Source organism: Rhagoletis pomonella, unplaced genomic scaffold (genome assembly GCF_013731165.1).
Source record: "Rhagoletis pomonella isolate Grant_MI unplaced genomic scaffold, Rhpom_1.0 Rhpom_scaffold_00004, whole genome shotgun sequence".
NCBI lineage: Eukaryota > Metazoa > Arthropoda > Insecta > Diptera > Tephritidae > Rhagoletis > Rhagoletis pomonella.
Genome location: NW_023458558.1, coordinates 51,250,860 through 51,271,643, shown reverse-complemented (window position 1 = coordinate 51,271,643; position 20,784 = coordinate 51,250,860). Strand labels below are relative to the sequence as shown.

Below are 20,784 nucleotides of genomic sequence, written 5' to 3'. Positions count from 1 at the left end.
AAAAAATAAATAAATAACACAAACCAATCAACTACCGGCAATAATGACGAGAGCTAACAAAACAACAAAGTTAAGCCACCAGAAACAAACTAAGAAATTCAGCTGCGACAACAAGTTTTATACAAACCTCGACAGCAAAACATCATGGTGGCTTCGCAGCCACCACAATACAAGCGAAGACATGAATGGCACCAACGATAATTGCAGCTGCCACAAAGAAAGACGTTGCAACAGGTTAACCTGTTGTCGCTATGACACCACCGGCTCCAGATTCAAAAGCAGCAATCGCGAAGGTTGGCAACTGTATGTCTTGATGGTTGTTCTGTGGATAGTAGGTAAGTTGTTAGTAAGTAGTCATCCACTCCATCAACGATAGTACCAAGTATGTACATGCCAATAAAATTGCTACAGGCATTTGCAGCATTAACGTAGACATCTCTAAACATGCTAGTCGCATCAACAACACTGCTGGTGTTTGGTGCTTCACTTCCATTTGCAAATTCATCTCGATCAGCTTGGACTGCTAACTGGTCGCTCGCCTTGCTGCTCTACCTCCTGTCCTATCATTTTTGCAACTTCGCGTGGGCCACTTAAATATTTCAATAAGCTGTCTGCCACTCTTTGTTGACTGTTAATAACCAATTTCCAAAGTAGCGTGCGTAATTGACCTACGTTTCACTTAGATCTGATTTTCTCTGACAGTTCGAAAAATTTAAATTGAAAGTCATCAAAACCTACTCCCAGCAGACTAACCCGCAGTCTGTGTCTGCTAAGGGCAGGACACTCGCAGAGGATATGCTCCACTGTCTTGTCTTTCGTTGTGCATCTTCTACAGAGGTTGTCAGTGGTCAAAACTAGTTTGAAGGCGTGAGATGCCAGCAGGCGAATGTCCCGTTAGAGTACCCATCAGTAGCCTAGCGTCCTCCTTCTTGAAAGAAGGGAGAAACTTAGTGAGCTTCATGAAATATACGCTTTGCACATAAAGCCGGACACCTTGCAACCTTGCGTTTGGTTCCACGCCTTCCGGGGCATGGACTGGTCGAGTTCGTGTTTAATCACCTCCACTTATGGCATGGTTTCCGCCAAAGTACCCTCTTTGACAAGCCTTTCGGCCTACTCGTTACCATCGACGCCCCTACGCCCTTCTCCATCTTACAAGGTATAAAGTGCTGCCGTTGGCGTAGTCCTAAATACCCCTGTCATGCCAATCTTTGATAGCCCAGATAGACTTTCTATTATCTGAAGAAATGTTTTCTTCTCCACTGCTGTCTACCAAAACAATACCTCATCGAGCAGTATCGGCCTGACTATTGCCGTGAAGATCCAGTGAGAAAGAGAAGGTGACAAACCCCAGGTCCACAATGAGGTGCTATGACATCTTACTATCAAGTATTATTTCCTGGTACTTGGTGCTTTTCTTCACCTGGAGGGTCACCCCATCCAGCTAAGACTTAGACAACTTCGTAACGTTGTATTTACTGTGGAAGAGTACTAGATCTGACTTTTCTACGTTGACACTAAGCCCAATTTTAGTTTCACAGAGATGTGTCACCCATAGTGCTTGGCTTATAAGTGAGCTGAGTGTAGACAGATTCGTTCCGCTTACTAGGAAAGAAATATCATTAGTAAATGCAGTAAAAGTTCCGAAGGTCCTCCCTCCATTTTCTTCAGTATCCTGCTAACCACTAGCCACCAAAGTAGCGGTTATTATACGCCCCTTGTGACGTATCCCTGTTAGCCGGTATGGTGGTCTCATGCCTACCACCAGTGTTGCCAGAACTTTTTGGGCCGACCGGCTAGATTGGCAAAAAAAAGCGGCTAAAAACGGCTAAAATGTTTTAGTGAAAATTCACATGCTTTATTTAAATAAATCGCAAGAAACGAAAGTCTAGTTAACACCATTAATTTATATCGAGTGTATATTCCTCATCATCAAATGAATCACATTCATCACTATTCACATATCACCTGAATTCATTAATTTTAAGAGATCGTCATCTACAGTAAAATTATGGCAGCATTTTTCTTCACGTTTTAAACCGTATCTTACATATAAAATAGCGTTTAACGTTTTAACGCGCATTGGATTTCTTTGCTTAGTTTTTATTATATTCATTGAACTAAATATTCGCTCTACTTCTGCATTACTTATAGGCAAAACAAGAAAACTAAAAACTAGGTTGCTGACGCAAGAGGGTTTTCTCCTAGGGCATTTCGAAATTGATAAACTTCGGCCCAAAATTTTACAGTTGAGTCTAAATTACTCCAGGTATGTAACGTTAACCGTTGCCATTGCATCTCTATGGATGTTATTTCGTCGGCATTATATTTGTGTTTTTGTTGCTGTAGTTGAACAAATACTTTTGGTTTAATTACTCTTAATGCATTTCCAACCGAAAAAAGTCAATTTTTTTTAGTGTCGCAATATTTGTAGGGAGGCGTTGGCGTAATTCCTTTATTAAAGTGATAATAATCTCGAATTATTTTCTCGGCTTCGTGGTCAAAAGCATTTGTGCTTACTTTTGTTTTTAAATACTCTTCAAAACTGTGATAAAACTGAGGAAATGGAGCAAGGTATGGTTCCAACGGGGAGCATATAGGATCAAATGTGTCCGCGCTAATAACCACTAGGGAGCATAGATGCGAAAGTAAAACATTGAGTTCATTAAAAATCTTCATTGGCTCTGCATTATTGCTTTCGAACAACTTGTTTACTTTTTGCACCTGAAAATTAGGCAAATAGTAAAATCGGCTAAAAACGGCTAACTTTTTTTACAAACCGGCTAACAAATCGGCTGCCGGCTAGATCGAATTTTCTCCGGCTAGTTGCTATCAAAACCGGCTAAATCTAGCCGGAAAACGGCTAAAATGGCAACGCTGCCTACCACACAGCAGTTCGATAAAACGGGATGAACCCCTATCGTCTGTCAGACAAGGGTGCTGTCAGTTGTCACTCAGACAAAATTTTCGCAACAATAGCGACAGAACTAAATACATAGCTCACAAACAAGTCTTTATGCATCAATATCTTGAGATTTTAATTTCCTCAAGGGTTTGGCTTGTTGCTGGTTCTCAAATAAACGAAGTTCTAGCAATTTTTCGAAATTGTAACTCTCAACAGTAACAGTAACGGGCGTAAATTAAGGAAGTTACACGATAGGAAGTCGTCCTGTCTGAAACATCGTCTGGTATCGAACGACCCGAAGATGATATTCCCAATGATGGTATTGTTCAACATTTTGCACAGCCGTATTAGGATTGCGGGAATACCAAGCTGTTTAAGATATCGCGGCGAATATGCAACTTTTTTGTTGCTATCGTAGGCGTCTTAAAATAGTGGAGATGGTGAGTTTCTTCTCACGTGTCCCATCAATATTTGACGCACGGTGATTACGGTTTATTTTGGATTACCGGTTCTAAAGCCACACTTATAAGGTCCTTTCGGATCGTTGACGGTGGGCTTTAGTGTTGTACACACAATAAGCTCGATAAAATCTCAAAGCGGTGCTCAAAAGGCTGGTCCCACATTAGTTGGCGCATATGGCGGGGTTGCCTTACTGGTGAATTGAGCTGATTATACTTAAGTCGTCAGGCATGCATAATTTGATAGTTCAAATGCCAGTCCGTCTTAGTTTGAAGCTCGGGATCAACTTCTTTCCTTATTTCAGTGCTTTTATCATTTAATAGGGTTGACAATTTTCCCTCCATAATTTAAGCGCGTTCTGGCCATCACTCACCAGATCATCCTGATTGTTCTCACAGGAATTGGACCTAAACTTGAGAGCAACGGTAAGTTGCCTAACTTTTTTAATAGCTTCGGGCATTGTTCCTGCCGGCCAGCGTTTCAGACTTTTCGCACTCACGTGTTTTTCGCCCACTATCCTAATTTTTCGGAAAACATGTCTCGCTTCAACATTTGGCCCTCTGTATCGATTTCACATACGTATATACGTAGCTCTGGTTGCGCTCGATTGCAGTGTAACCCTGCAAGCTGAATCTTTTTGCTCTTCAACGGCGTGATACTTTTTGTCGTAACTGGCGTTCTTTTGTGCTCGCTGAAATTCGACTTCTTCTCCGACTGCGGAAGATGTGGTCTCATTGCCTGCATATACATATATGTATATTGTTGAAGAGTGCTCTCAGAGAGTAAATTCCAAAGAAGTTGATCTCATTTCTACTAAACTGATTTTTCTTTCACACAACGGAATACATATTTGTATATGCAGGTATGTCCTTACTTTTTTGTAGTAAATTTAAGATTAATCTATCTTGTCGATGCACAAAAATTGCTATTTAATTACTCGTTTAGTATGTACTTAGTTAATTTGCAATAAATAAAGTTTTAAAATGGCAGATGGCTATCGCACTTCTACTGCTTACTAAAAGTCAAATAAGCTATCAAAAATTTAGGTAAACGATTGATAATAGCCGACTACTAAATGTTTATACATTTTTAATTATAGGTTAGCTACTTAATTAATAGTATTTTGATTAGCAAAAGCTCGTCGGCATTATGAAGCTTCGAATATTAATGGTAACACTTGGTGTATGTATGTGTGTATATTAGGGTGTCAGAATCAAAAAAGTTGCGAGTTTTCCACCAAAATTATTAAGTTTATTGTATTCTAAAACTTACGCCAAAATGTTTCTTAAAAACTTCAAGATTTACGTGAGCTGGTCTGATATCGAATTTAGTTAACTTATACACAAGTTATATAAAATATCCCAATATACATGGCAAACAAAAGAGTGCCAAGTAAGCTTGAATTTGAACATTAAGAAGATTTCTGAGGTTTTGGAAGAGAGTTGCCACCTGTTTAAAGGGTTAAATTTAAATTATTTAATAAGTTAAATGAATTATTGATATATGGGTATCACTCGAAGGAGGGCTTGAAAAATCTTTATTTCTGAACTATATTTAGCAGGGTTGCCAGATATTTAAAAATTCAAATTCAACTTAATTCATCAGTTTTAAAATTTTGTATTGCAATGTTAAATGAAGGAGAATTATCAAGGTTTCAGCTTCAAAATACTTTTGAAGAGGGCTGCCGCCTATTTGAAATGACTAATTGAATTAACTAATAAAAAAATTATGTGAAGAGAGTTGCGACTTGTTTAAAAAGTTATATTCAAGTTATTCAATAAGTTAAATGAATTATATGAGAGAGCTAATGAATTGGCGAAGGCAGGAGGTTATTTGGATGAATCCGACGCCATGAGGTTAGGTTGCCCGCTTGTGATAATCAAAATTCATTGGACTGGCTAAAAACAGGGGTGTCCAGATATACAGACTTGCAAGATATCAACCTATCCTACATATCTAAAGGAATAAACTTCTTGGTTTCGTAGGTGTTTAGATCGGCAAAGCCTAATTTTCTTGTATCAATGAGAACTCTGCGTAATTTCAATCCCTTCTATCCAGCTAAAATCAGAACTAATTATGCAAGGACATTGAATTCCGTCTGTCTTGGTTTCTCATTACCCAACTATTCTTTTCTTTCCTTGATATATTCTGAATTTTGATACATTATAGTATTTTGTTATTTTTCTATTTGTAAATCGGTTTTTGTTAATTTTTTCATAATCTGCTTCGATTGTAAATCCACGTTTTAAGTAGTCAGTAGGAAATTTTTTCATTGGCTTTATGGAAATAAAAAATAAAAAACAGGGACCGTAACAGCTACAATTTTTATTAAAAAAATGGCTCTTTAACAATTGGTTTTTGACTTTTATTTAATTACTCCTAAAATAACCGTTATTTCTGACTTTTATTTTATAAATCCAAAACAATAATTATTTTTGATTTTTCTCTAAATAATTGCAAACAACAGTTATTTTCGATTTTTAATTTATATGTCTCAGATAACAGTTATCAAAGACCTTTATTTATAAAAGTCATAAATAAGAATCAGTCACTGACCCTCATATTTTAAATCATACTTATAAAAGTCATTTGTGTCATAGTAAACTTTTCTTTACCAACACCTTCTTAACTGCAAAGAATATTAATGACTTTTATACGAATGTTTTAAAAAATAAAAGACGGTGACTGATTTATATTGATGACTTTTAAAAGCAAATGTCACCGACAGATTATATATATAAGAGTTTTCAATATCTGTTATCTAAGACATATATGTAATATACTTAAAAATCAATAATAATTGTTAATTTGGTTTTATAATATAAAAATTAAAAGTAATTGCTTTTGTTAATTTTGCATAAAAATAGCAAAAGAAATTTATTTTCAAATTTGAGTCTCGGTGGCATGTATCACTTAGTTCTAGAACATTTCCTTCATAGCGAATTTTTCCATGATAGTTTTCATCAAAAACTGTTATGTTCAGTCCCTGCAATGAAACCTTCCCAAAGTAATAAAATATTGTATTTGTAAGCTTTTAATGTGGAATGTTCGCAAAAATTTTAATGTAGAAGGATTTTATCTCAAAAAAACACATCCACATCTTCCCACACATATGTTCATTGAAATTATTTGAATAGTTCGAATATTCGAACGATCAATTGGCAATCGTATGTTCGATTTTCAATCAAATGTTACAAATGAAGGTGGATCCGACCAGTGACATAATAATATGAACTACAAATAAATTCATGTACTGCAAATATTCGAATAATCAACACCAGCGGTCATTCGAATATTCGACAGCCAGCAGATTATTCGACGGTGAACGATTATTCGAATACCACTATTCGAATTTTACTTTTCGAATATTGCCTCATTATAAATCGAAATTTCAAACTCTGTACAAATATTATAAAAATTCAACAGACTTTACCAATTATACCCAGAAGTTTGAACTTTTTGGCCAGAATTTTTAGAAAAATTTTAGGTAAGCAACTTTATAGCACATAAAATTTGAGTGCGAGTTTTAAGACGAGAACAAATCTTGTTGATTTTTAATTATTTTTTTCAGCTGAAAGTATTGTGATTTTCTTCCAAATAGCATCGTCTGCAGAAAAACATATTAAAAATTAACGCGAAAAAAAATTTCTAGCAATTCTGAATAAAAAGTTTGAAATTTTTTGGTGTCATTGGTAAAGTTGGTTGATTTTTTTTATGGTTTTTGTACAAAGTTTGAAATGTCAATTTTTATGGCGATGAATTATAATGAGCTAGACCTTTTGTAAAAAAAAATTAACTGGTCAAAGTATTACTTAGCTTAATCAGCTGATCACAAGGGGACATACATATATGTAAATATATACCTACATATAAAATTCATATACATATGGAAATATTATTTACGAACATTTTCCGCATTCGTATGCTCATAGGCAATTCAATAAATTGGTGCTGCAGACATGCCCCAAATTGACAGTGGCTCTTTGCGGTACAATAACGGTTACCGATTTCCTACGCCACTTTAGCATGTTAACATAATTTTACTCTTTTTCCCATACGGAGTATTAATATTAATTCGTTTCTTTCATTATCACCTCGCATCATTCAAGGCGTTGTTTTTCATGTGAGCATTACGAGGCGAAATGTCACGGGCACGCAAAACGTGGCCACGTGCTAAATGAATTTTGAAATTCAATGTTGAAGATGCCTGCGGAACATACAAATTTAATTACATTTTCCCCGGTTCATATGCGTGCATGTACTACGATAGTATGTGGAGGAAAACATATAGGAAATGAATGATCGTTACGTTCACGCACAACAACAACGCATGCGTCTACCCAGATCTTCCGCCTTGCATGTAGCCACAAAACGGCGGACTAAGTAAATGTGTTTCCCATAAGTCATTTTGTTAAAAATTATGCGTGTACTAGCTTTGTAAGCGGCAATCGGTAATTTTTTTTTTATTTTTTTACAAGAATTTATGTAGTCAATAGCGTAGATAATGTGAAATGCATAAATAAGAAAGTAGAGTTTCATGGAATTGAAGAAAAAAAAAACAGGAAGATTTATACAAGGAAGTCGGAGTTATCGTTAAGTTCTTCGTAATGAATGCTCCGTAGCGAACTCCCGCAGAATGTAGGCGATTAAGAGTACAACTACATATATACATACATATATATTGCTGTATTGTATTTACTATATAAATGGGCATACTGTTACTACTGAAGTCAAGCAGATAAATACAAATTAATGATTATATTTCTAGACATAAACAGAAAGTAAATGAATGACAGCCGATAAGAATTCTACGCACAAACTTGATATAATATGAATAAGCATTCTGTAACTATATGTATTTATGTTTGTACATATGTATATTAGGGTAACTCACCAGAAAAGTTGCCGTTCACCTAACAAAACACCAAATTTGTCGGGGTATAGCTTTCGCCAATGGGAAAATCCATTTTGTCTGCTGATCAGTGTTGTCTGATTTTTTATGTATTTACGACCAAAAATCTGTAACCCTCAAAAATGAAGAGAGTTAAAAAAAGTTAAGTTTTTTAATTTTATTAAACCTAGATAACAAAAAACGGTTCATTTCAAATAAAATAAGATACATAAACCATTAAAATTATACTTAACTAAACAAAAACCTTTTCCTGACAGCCCTCCGAGTGTATTCAGTCATGAGAAACCGATTCTCATAAAAATACAATCGCCGGTCGGAGGACAACATCAAGACGCACAAGGCAAATTGGAGGAGAAGCTCCGCCAAACACTGTGTTAAAACTGCTAGTATATGTGGGTCAAATGTCCATTACATTGAAAAGTTTGGTGTCAGTTCCATATAAAACGACATCTGTAAATGGAATCAAGTGAAGTGATCCGTTTTAACAGACCACTTATTCTGCGACCTGGAATTTCCTTCTAAAACAGATTCCTCTTTAGCATGGAGTTGGAAAACCCGCTTATTTCTAAACTTAAAAATTATTATTTTTTTATTTGAATTTAATGTTAGAACTAGCAGAAAGAATAAAATCATTTCTCACCTAAACTGCTGTTGAAACCGGCTGTTAGTCTCTTATCGAAGGTAATTTTAAGATACATATTTTACTTCGGCGGAAAATCCAAGCACTGTCTCCCAAAGGTTGACCGAACCAATATTCAACTTATACCAGACCAAAGCGGCATTTCTAACCTCTCCGTTACAATAATCACCAGATCGTCTACGTAACTGACAGCATATCGTAACTACCTTATAGTACTTTCAACCAGTGGCAAAAATTACCGATAATTTTTTATAAGACGTGGGCCACCTTAATGTAGAAACATATTTACTCGTACATATATGGGGTGTTCCATACCAAAACGAAGTGGGTTCACATTTTTTTTCTTGAAAAATTTTTTACATACAAATTTTTTGATAAAAACAATTGGTTTTTTAAAGTATGCCATCTCAAAAAAAAATATGAAAAAAATCACAATGCCAGCTCTGGGAATTGCGCAATATTTAAGTAGCTATAGTATTATGGGGTGCACTCTACAATAAATTGAGTTATGATTTTTTTTTTACACCGAAGTTCAGTAAAATGAGTACATTACAAATTTAAAAATTTTTTTATTTTTTTTTAGTATTTTTTTGAGTACTGAGTTTTGTAGCTCATTAAATTTTAATATAATAAAGTGCAAAAAGTAAAATGCAAGTTTTAAGCTATTGCAAAATTGCGTTGATTTTTAATATTTTTTATGCTGACGGCTTTTTGCACTTTTTTCTTATGGAAGAAAATGAGCAAAACCGTTTTCAAAGAAAATCAAAAAAAAAAATTTACTCCAGTTTTGCAATCGGTTAAAACTTGCACTTTGTTATACTAAAATTTAATGAGCTACAAAACTACATACATACTCAAAAAATTCTAAAAAAATCAAGAAAAGGTTTAATTTTGTAATGTACTAATTGTACTTAACTTCGGTGTAAAAAAAAAAAATCATAACTCAAATTATTGTAGAGTGCACCCCATTATAATATACTTAAATATAGCGCAATACTCAGAGCACTGTGATTTTTTTTTGAGATGACATATTTTCAGAACCTTTTTTTATTAAAAAATTTGTATGTGGAAAATTTTTGAAGAAAAAAATTTTTTAAATATTTCTTTTCATAGAGAATTTTGATGTGTGTATTTGTGATTTTTTTCAAATTTTTTCCTTGCCCCGTGCTCGAAATATTTGCAAAACTTTTAAATCGATTTGTTTTTGATTTTGTGCTGCAAACTATATATAAAAATGTATTAATCAAGCTCAAATTTCATATTTATTTATTACTTATGTTTATTCATCAACCCTAAAAATTTTAAATAAATCAAACACACGAAGTGTAAACCCCGTCCGTTTTGGTATGGAACACCCCATATACATCATATGTATGTGCATTTGTACCCCATAACAGCTCCATTGACAGCAGTTGGGGTCATAAAGTATTTGAGTAGCATTAAATAATAAATAAAAAAGAAAACAATTGCAATGAACTTGATAACGATAACTAAGTAGTAAACAAAGAAATAAATGGAAGCGTGGGAAAAGCTCATCACCAGCCACTGTTTATAATCCTTTTCTATTTTTTGGATGCTTCCCTTTCAAATTCCCATATCAAAAAGAACGAAAAGAGATTTGGACAGCACCACATTTTTTTCAATTTACTGCTTCAGCGGCGAGGAAAATCCTCGTAAAACATTTCAAACACATTTTCCGAAATGAACTTGCCGCTAACACCAAATTCCACGACTGTCAGCTTGCATTCTTGGCTATTTTGATGGCTTGTGGAGGCTATTTTACTATTCTACATACATATGTATGTATGTAGAGACTATGCAGCGTCTGTGTGCAACAACAGATGGGTCTGCTCAGCACATTGATTTGGTCGAATGTTGGAATGGCTTTCTTCTTTCTCCATGTGATGAAAAATTTATGTGTCTTTATGTATAGACTTATGTGTGCCGGTATAAAAGAATGATGAAATGCTAGTTCTTTCTCTTTGAATTTCGTCATTTGAGAAATTCTTGACACGCCACGCTTATTTAAGCGTACATACATACATATGTATAGCCTTTGGCAACGGCATGCGATCAGAAGGTGCCCCATGGGAGCATGTCGAACACACAAAACTACATAGCTATATGCATTTGTATATGTATATGTAAATAACAGTGTTGCCATCTTTTAATTATCAAAAAACACCAAAAACTTGTAAAAAAAGCGTTTTATCACACTAAAAGCACCAAATTTTTTTGAATAAAAAGATGCTTTTTTCATAACAGTTTGTATTTAACAAAAGCAAAAAATTAAGAATATTTACAAGAATACATACATAAATCAATACACAAAATTTTTCGCTCATAACGATTGAATAGCCTCTACACATGCTATGATGACTCATACGTACGACGTAATATCGAAGTACTGCGCATTAAAACTGGTATATCTCGAGAAAGAAAAATCGAATCGCAACAAATGAAAATGATGCCATAAGTAGAAATGAGCAAAAAATGTGATGTTTTCATAATATGACCTCAAATATCGCCAAAAACCGTGTTTTTGGCACTTTGGGGTTAGGATATCTCAAAATTCTAGTGCTAAGCAATTGTGCGGCCAGATTTGGATTCAGCACCAAGAAACGATGTTTTTTATTCAGGTGGTAAAAACATCAAAATTTGCAAAGAGAAATACTTAACTTACGCGAATAGAATTCAAAAAGATGGATTTGTAACTTCAGCTTTTTATCAATCTTGGTTATATTTTAGAGCATTTAAATTTGTAGATTCTTGTAAATTCAGTGCTGCCACAGCTTTAAATATTTCAGGTTTTACCTATCTCGGAGGAATTTTAGTTCAGAAAAAAAGCACTAAAAAAGGCACTAGGCACTAAATAATTTTTTTTGGCGTTTTAGTTTTCAAAAAGCACTAAATCTAGTGCTTAAAGCACCAAGTTGGCAACTATGGTAAATAAGCATACAACTGTGCATAAGTACATACATACATTTGCTATATGCTTTCATGCTGCATTTGCATCTTTTTTTAAACTGCTGCTGCTCGGCAATCTGTCGCTGGCCGTCCCCACTTTTATTGTGTGATAATTTAAGATATCGGGAATGCATAATAAATTATGCTTAAACGAACTTTTATGACCCAAAACAGTGCTGATACAGATTATTTTTGCTTTTAATTCTTTCTTTTTTTTCTTTCTTTTTTGACAAATGCTAATACTGTTGTTATTGCAATGCCGCTATCTGCTTACCGTATGCTTCCAGCCTGATTTCCATTTTAATGTCCAAATTAGAATGATTTTTGGTTTGTGGTTATCGTGGTCGTCAGCAAGTCGCCTATCATTTTTGTTGCATGCAGCGTGCATATATTGAAATAATTTGTTGACTTCTGTTCCAGTTATGTAAATATGACTGCATACTGATAAATGTGTGCATTTTGTGTCTACAAACATATTTATGTATATGTACGTGTGTACATACATATGTATGCATATGGATGTAGTTATCGACAGTGATAACAAATAGAAAATACCTTGGAGAATGGGTTCATTGCAACTGAACACAGTGGGTAAATGCGAATGAAATACATATCTTTAGAATAAGAATGCAATTTTTACCTATGTATACCAAGTCCAAGCCTCGGCTCAGAAGCCTCATATTTAGTTAAGAAATTGTCACTACAAAAATACACGTAGAATTAATGGTGGTTCGCGGTTGCTTTATACAAATCTTTTGGTAACGCTTTTTAAAAACTTTTGAACCCTCAGCTGCTATGTTGAATTAACTTCTTCAAATACTGGTCAAAATGGCCCACAATGAGAGGGATTAAAGCGCTAAAATTTGTACGAAAAAGTTTCGCTATTTTTAAGTATAGGTCTCTAAATATGGGAATTATGATAGAAATCGATTTATGTATTATATTAAGTTACACCTACAGTGGTCGAAGAAATTATAGCGGCACCATATTTTGACAAGTTTTGACATTTTTTTGTTTTTGTTATTCAATTTTGGTTATTTTTATATAAAACTGTAGTTCATTATTTAACAAAACCTGTATAAATCCAAGTTTCCAACTTTAGGCAATATTTAAAAGTACTTCAACAAACTTGCTTGTTGTTGTGTTCACCAAAAAAATCTCTACCTTCCCTACGCCCAAACAAAAAATTCTCTACAAAATTCCTTACAGAACATTTGTTCCAGCAGCGTTAAAAAATTTCAAAAATTAAAGCACATTTACATGAGGCGGTTTTTAATATGCATATATTATTATTTTAATATAACACATACATAAATTTTTTATTTAAATAAATCACAGTGTGTGTTTATTAGTATTTAAAGAAAACAAATTTATTTGTTTATGAAAAAACATCAAAAGCAAAAAGCATAAATGCGGATATTTTAATGATGGTAATATACATACCTTGGCGGCCGCTGTGGTCTGGGTTATGTGAAAACAGCAAGACGCACGCTACAAACCGGAGAAGAAGCTCGGCCAAAAACTAACATACATATGTGTAGGCGCCAATCTATTATTATTATTATTGATATACGTTTCTAGCCACCATAACTTTAAAAATAAATTCTGAACATCTGTATGAGACGCATTTAACACATTCTACTTGCAAAACGACCCTATCATGCATATATTTATTCACATTTTAAAAATGCCCTACATTTTAATATATACATATATAAAAAATCTGCCCTTTTTCCCTACGCACGCATTTTTAGAGCCAAAACTCCCTACATGTAGGAAATTTTCCCTACATGTGGAGCAGTGGTTGAAATCAACGGTAACTTTTAGCTATTTAAAACTTGTACTTTATTCTACTAGAATTCAATGGGAAGCAAAACTGCACACAGAATTTTTATAGGAGATCTAAATGAAAAAGCTCGTACATGGGTTTTGTTGAATAATGAACTATGTTTTTATAAAGTTATCAAAATTAAATAATAAAAAAACAATCTGTTGAAACTTGTCAAAATATGGTGCAGTGATAATTTGTTCGGCCACCACTATGCCACTTATAATGAAAATGGTAGCGTCTCCCACCCTTTTTTTTTGGAACGCTGTGGTATATGAACCTATTGCCAGGTAGGGCTTGGACCATATTTGGGGTTTCGCCTCCTCTTGCCTCGCCAATCTGTCCGCTACCTCTATTTCCTTGTTGCGCATAAAACATTGTAGATGAGTGCTACTTATTGTAGATTGTAAGGGTGTTAACTTTCTCCATGTAAACTAACACCAAGACATCGCTTATGGTCTCATCTATCGTTACTTGCACCTGATGGTTAAATGGTTGTGAAAGAGAACTTGCTGTAAATTCTTGTTAAACGTAACTCATTTTCTTCATTTGTAGTAGGTATATTTAAGATACCTCACGCGGCTCTTTCCTCGACTAGGGATGTTCACCCCTGCGCTTTTCTACATAGTATTTTGTTGACTGTAGGTAGGAAGCTGTCGTGGAAGCCTAACATTGAAGAAGGAGCAAAGAAGATATACTGCTGTAGGGGAAAATTGGTAAGACACGGAGCACCTCCTCTAAGGTAATTTTCTTACTCTACGAAATCATAATGAAGCCAATAACTTTTAACAGGGTATTTAATAGCCAGAAAGCAGCAGTGGACATCGTAACACCTTCATTAGAATTGGTGGGGTGCTTAGAACCATTCTTAATCCGTTCCTTGAACGTCAGGCGTAACATAACGGCCGTCGACATCGTAGTTAAGGTTGCTGCAGCTTAACTAGTTCTTAACTGAGTGATGACCTGGACACATTTATAATACATATAGCCCCATTTTGAACAGAAACCACGTGGGAGGTTTCTATCTCTCCCTTTCCTACTATCATGAATAAAAATTCCCGAATGATTTTTTCTTTTAAATGGCGGAGTTGAGCTGTCAAAAAACTGTCGAACAGCTCTTTTGAAGTTCGGATTTCCTTCTCCCAAATTTCCAGGGAAAATGCTACTCTCTAGGAGTTAAGGATTTGGAGGACTTCTTTCTCGGGAGAAACAAAATTTCCGGAGAACAAACTCCTTGAGAGTATTCAGAATTGGCCTGATCCAGTTTTAACTTAATCGCTGATAACACTACGTGGCTATATTCATGCCAATTACATTCTTCTCAATCCATTTCATCCCCCAAAATATCAGTGGACGAGGAGAGGAATTTGGAAGAAGACACTGATCTTTGGAAGAGTCGATTTAGCCTTTCGTTAATCGGAAACGCTTTATGAACCATACATTTAGATTTCCAGATCACTGAAGCGTTTTTGGGCAGAGGTGGATGGCATTAAGGAGGTAGTTGATTGGCTGCACAACTGCTTCACTCCGTCATGTATTGTGTCTACTCGAATAGCCAAGCGGAAATGAAGGCCTTGGTCCTTGCGCTACTTCATTTTAGTGATCTGAGGATCTTTAGATTTTAAGCTTCCATCACCATAGGTGCCATTGTTTTACTATTACACCTTCTTTCTCATTTACAAAAATAATTTAAATAATATTGTTTTTTTTTGTTTATTATTTTTATTACCACTGTGCCCAACACTTTTGAGACCTCTTTAATGCAATTCTAAATGTGAAAAAGGGGGGGCATCGTAACGTAACACGATCTTCTGTTTAGACATTGAGTAAACAATTTTGAGGGCGTAAGGAAACAAGTCATAATTCCTTTGTATTTTTAGACTTATTATGTAGTTCATTCACATGTAAATATATGGTATTTACTTAAGTTGGCGACTGTCAGTGTTGTTATAATGATGAACAACTTACACACGTGCATATGTAAACATTTTTTCTCTATGAATGCTAGTGCTTAAAGGTGAATAGTAAATAGAATATTAGAGGTTGTGATCTTCATGCAATGCACATATGTACATAAATATGTATGTATGTAATAGTAGTCAAAGGGTTCTCGGAAATGCAACGGAGGCCCATTTTGGGTGAAAAATAATTTCTTAAATTTCTGTGCCAGCTTATTGCTAAACCATTTCAAAAGTTTGATGAACAAAATCAGGCTTTCTGAGCTGATTATACCTCTACTGCCTCCGAGAAGGCCGCGGCCCAAGAGACCGCGAGCTCGGAAATAACCTAACAGTTTTTAACAAAACTAAGTAACTTTTTTAGTACTTAAAATCAGTTAAAGTGAGACACAACTCAAGACCATATGAGCATACCCCCAGAATGGTCAACCAGGACCGAGAACTAAAATGGATAATCTGTTCTATGGGAGCTATAAGTTATACAGGCAGGTCCTGCAATTCACTTCCGTGTGAATTTCAATCCCATTTCATTTGAATTCAAAGTGACTTTTGTTGAAATTCACTCGGAAGTGATTTGCAGAACCTGCCTGATAGTGGTCCGATTTTGATTGTTCCGACAAATCGAAATTTTAGTTGGATATCTCGAAAACTGGGGAACTAAATTGCGTTCAAACAGACAGACAGATGGACTTGGCTAAATAGACTCAGCTCTACGGTTCGACCATTTTGGCAAATATTTATGTAGGTCTATATCTTTTTCTTCTGGTACTTACAAACATCGGACCAAATTTCTAATACCATTTCATTTTCATTAAAGGCATACTTAAGCTTATATATAAAAAAAAACTAATAGAAATATTTCAACGCAAAATTATTTACATTATTTCGCTTTGATATAAAATTAAACGCTTTAGAATATTCTGTTCCATTTCGCAGATTCTTACATTTTTCAATTTGCAACCAAAAGCAACTTCCATTATTCGTATTTGTTGCTAACATAACCCAGCAAAATTCTATTGAAATACAAAAAGATAGTAACAATTTATGTTTTCTTTGTTTTTTGAACTTGAAAAGCGAACGAACGTACGGTTTGCGACCGTTGGAAATGCCCATATACATATACATTCTTTATTTTATGTCGTCCTCTGCTTTCCTGAAACATGTATTGCTAGTGCTGAACGATCATTTTCAAAAATAAAATTAATAAAAACCTATTTGAGGAACTCTATAAGACAAGACAGGCTACGTAACTTGGCTATTCTGTCTATTAAAAATACCAAGGCGAATTGGGAGAAAATAGAACAAATCCATTGAATTTTTAATACGTTTAAGGCTGTTAAAATTTCAAAAAATGCAGACTACGTGTCTTCCCGAATTTTTTATAATTTTTTGACATCTGCTACTTTTCGATATACATATATAACACGGATTTTGATACCTTGCATAATAAGCTATACCATAAAATATTTTTTTCTTTAAATAGTCAGGCAACAATTTTGGCCACCTTTTCAATGGTCTGGCCCACTTTGCATCGTTATGAACCCCACATATGAAAATTACAACCGAATATATAAAAATTCTGCGTGTGTAATCAAAAATTATTTGTTTTGTGAAGCTAACAATATGTTTTTTTTTTTGTTTTTTTTTTTTAATTTAACCCAAAAAAGTAATGTGATTCCTGTTAAAATTGGCTTTGTTTAACGAACATTTTACGAATTAGGCGCACAACATAAGATTCGTTATAATGGACGCCCACTGTATTTATGTAGATTACGGTGCCTAACAGTTTACTAACAGTTTCAACGGCTTAGCTTACATTTTAACAGCAATTTTCATAGCAATTCACTAAACATATAATTTTCTATGTTTTTTTAACCTTGCAGTGCCATTCCTGTCAGCTGCTTCAGTCGAGGCAGTTCCAGTAGATACAAATGCCACCACCACCATTCCATCACCGCACGCAGTCGACGAAGTTGAATTCACCACTGTTATTACCCCACAATTAGCCAATATCCAAACCACTGTCACCATACGTGAAAATGAAAGCGACCAGAGCCAAGAAGCAACGAATGCGGAAATCGCTATTGTGAATGAAACGGAAGCAATTTCATTCAACGTCACCAGTACGAATCACTCCAATTCAACGATATCATTAAACGCGCCACAAGAAATTAATAATGAAATCTCGCAAACTGTCAATGAGGGCACGACTACAGAAGTTAGGGACACACCAGAGTTAATCAATCCAAAATTCGAATATACTGAAACCTTACTTACCGGAAATCTCGAGGAGACCATACGTAATTCAGTTAAAAATGAAATTGAGTTTGAACACGATATTGGATCTGCTGTGGCTGAACATCTTCAACAGGCTGCCGCTCTAGAGGAGCTGCAAAAACACAGTGAAGAGCTCTCGGCTGAACAAAATGCAAAGCATCACGACAATGCCGAACAGAGTGATGCTGCTGATGTAGTAACAGAATGTAAGTTATAATATTCCTTTATAAATTTACTTTAGTTATTAACCCAATAACTGTATTTCAGTGACATCCACTACTACAGTGGCTACAGATAGTACTTCAGCTGGATATTCTTCGTCCGCAGAAACAGATCTTTCAATATTCTTTCCCGCACAAGCCGAAGGCCGGCCAACGACAGAACAGAATCTTACGGGCAGCCAAAGAGATGACAGAAATCTGAATGTAAATGCAAACGAAAATTTCGAAATTTTAAACGAAAATGCTGTTGCAGAAAATGAGATCAACGAAGATGGTGAAATGCAAAATATTGAACGAGAGAAAAACGAAAATCATGATAGACTACTTGGAGAAGTTAAAAACACCACATCCATTACGCTGGATCCTACGTGTGAGGCAAAGCTCTACACACATGACTCTAACGAAATAACTGAAGACGGTGTCCAATCGCACCAAAAGCTTGACAATTCTCAAGAGAATAACGATAAGGCAGATAATTCTAGTGAAAGTCAGGAAAGTATTTATGTCGAAACTGAAAAGAGGGACAATGCTGAAATCAATATCAGCAAATTATCAGATGACTTGAAAGAAAGCCTTAAGACAACTCAAAAAGGCATCGCTGATGTTGAAACCGAAGAGGAACACATCGCAACAGAGATTACGCCAGTTGAAGGAGATACACCATCGCTATCTATAGTTTTGAATGAGAACCTTACGGCTACCGAACCCGTCGAAGCATTAGAAAATGCTCCACTGGAAGAACTTATACACTTCGAGGAGAGCCAGTCTTTGCTTAACGAGCAAACCGACACAACTGTTGAGCCCGAAGCTGTAAAGAGTGCGCATATTGTGATCAAAAAGCCAGGTGTAGAATTAGAGGTAGATCGAATTGAACCCCTACATATCGAGGTACAGGAAAAAGCCACCATCACAGCAGACATAGAGCAGGAACAAGCGGAGGCAAACGAAAACTATGTTGAAGAGAAAACCGCTGGAACGACTTTAAATCCGCTTGTAGAAGGTGATGGTATTGAAAAATTACAAGGCATACAAAGCGAGGAGAGCACCAACAAAGAAACTGCGACTCAATTGGAACTTAAAATGGAAAAAGAAGCCCTCTACGAGCCCCTAGTGAATAATGAAATACGTGACGTAGAAATCAACTCCGAAAATGACAAACCCAGCGAAGCTGAATATAAAATTGACTCAGCACAAAATGAACTTAGCGACCCAGCGCAGCAAAAGATTGATGACAATACCGATGCAACAACAACTAATGAGCTTCATGCACAATTTGAGGAGAAAGCAGATGATCTTAAGGAAAACCAATACCTTATCCAAGCCAGCAATGAGCTTGATCACCATGAGGTCCAATCAATCACAGCTCAGACGCATGCTGTTGCAAGTGAACTCACAGTTCAAGAGCCAGTGACAGAGGACAGCAGCGTAGAGTCGAAAAGCCTTGCCTCGACAACAACAGCACAGTTGGAGCAATTACACATTTCACTTTTTAGCACAACACCCAACCCCAAGTCCGAAACTCAAGGAACCGCTACCCAAACGTCAACTGAGTCACAAGCTACTACCGCAGCAAAAGAGTTCGAAGCATTCGAAGATGAAAGCAACAGTACCGACGACCCAAATATAGTGCCGATTTTGGTGGGTGTTAGCGCTGCACAGGGTGATGTCACCGCCTCAACGAAAGGTTCACGCTCCATTAACAAACATCATCCGATGCTGTTTAAAACTGTGGACGCCACCCTTGCCGCAGTGATGTTCGACTCTTTTCCACCACAAGACGCCGATCAGATGTTCAATGATCATTCGGCTGCAGAGAGTGGTGGCATCATTGGTAAGCCGCTGCCAGCGCGTAGCGTTAGTGAAGTGATACCCTCTACGCTCTTCACGCGCTCCGGTCTAATCATTGTGGTTTGCTCCATATTTGCGTTCATGTTTGTGCTTGCATCGGTGGTAGGCTTCCTCATTTCGTTCCAACGTCAGCATGGTACATTAGATATTGAGATGCAGGAACAACGTTGTGGCAAGGATAATCTCGACGAGGAGGACGAAGAAGCTGGCACATGTACGCGACTGCTGGAAGTGGAGTTGCCCAAATCATCGATAGTAACGGTTGCATGCGAGGAGATGGAGGAGTGTTTGTAGGAGGAACATTTCAAGTAGTACATACATACATACATATGTAGTTAATTTGCACTCAAGAGCGCGGCACATACTGTAAATAGATATAGACATACATACGATAGTATGTTTACATTTTGCACACACACTCATACACCCATAGTCAGTTATGCTTACATATGTATGCACATTAGGGTGGTCCAAAACTGCATGTGAAATATTGATTTCTACGAAAAGATGTTTTTTCCCCATATAAAATTACATGGAAAACTTTTAGCGCTTTGAGCGACCCCTAAATATTTTTTGATTTTAAAATAAAAAAATTGGGGTATACTTTTTTTTGATATAGAACAATCCTAGGGGGTGAGAGCATAACATTTCCGACTTTACTGTTTTTGGACCACCCTAATGCACATACTCAAATAACATAGAAAACGGAGTGGTAGCGAAAACCGAGTAACCGTGTTTTTTTATGTTCTTTGACATACTTATGAGTGCA

The 20,784-nt window shown here is 35.8% G+C and overlaps 1 protein-coding gene across 1 annotated transcript in view; it reads left to right on the top strand.

The window, feature by feature from the left end:
* Positions 1–20,530, top strand: part of LOC118737751 — a gene marked incomplete in the record, with an annotated part of 20,946 nt that extends 416 nt beyond the window's left edge. The window contains 3 exon segments of the mRNA XM_036468483.1: positions 1–335; positions 17,553–18,152; positions 18,214–20,530. Coding sequence (XP_036324376.1) covers positions 44–335; positions 17,553–18,152; positions 18,214–20,309 — 2,988 coding nt within the window.
* Between the last annotated feature and the right edge of the window lie 254 nt (positions 20,531–20,784).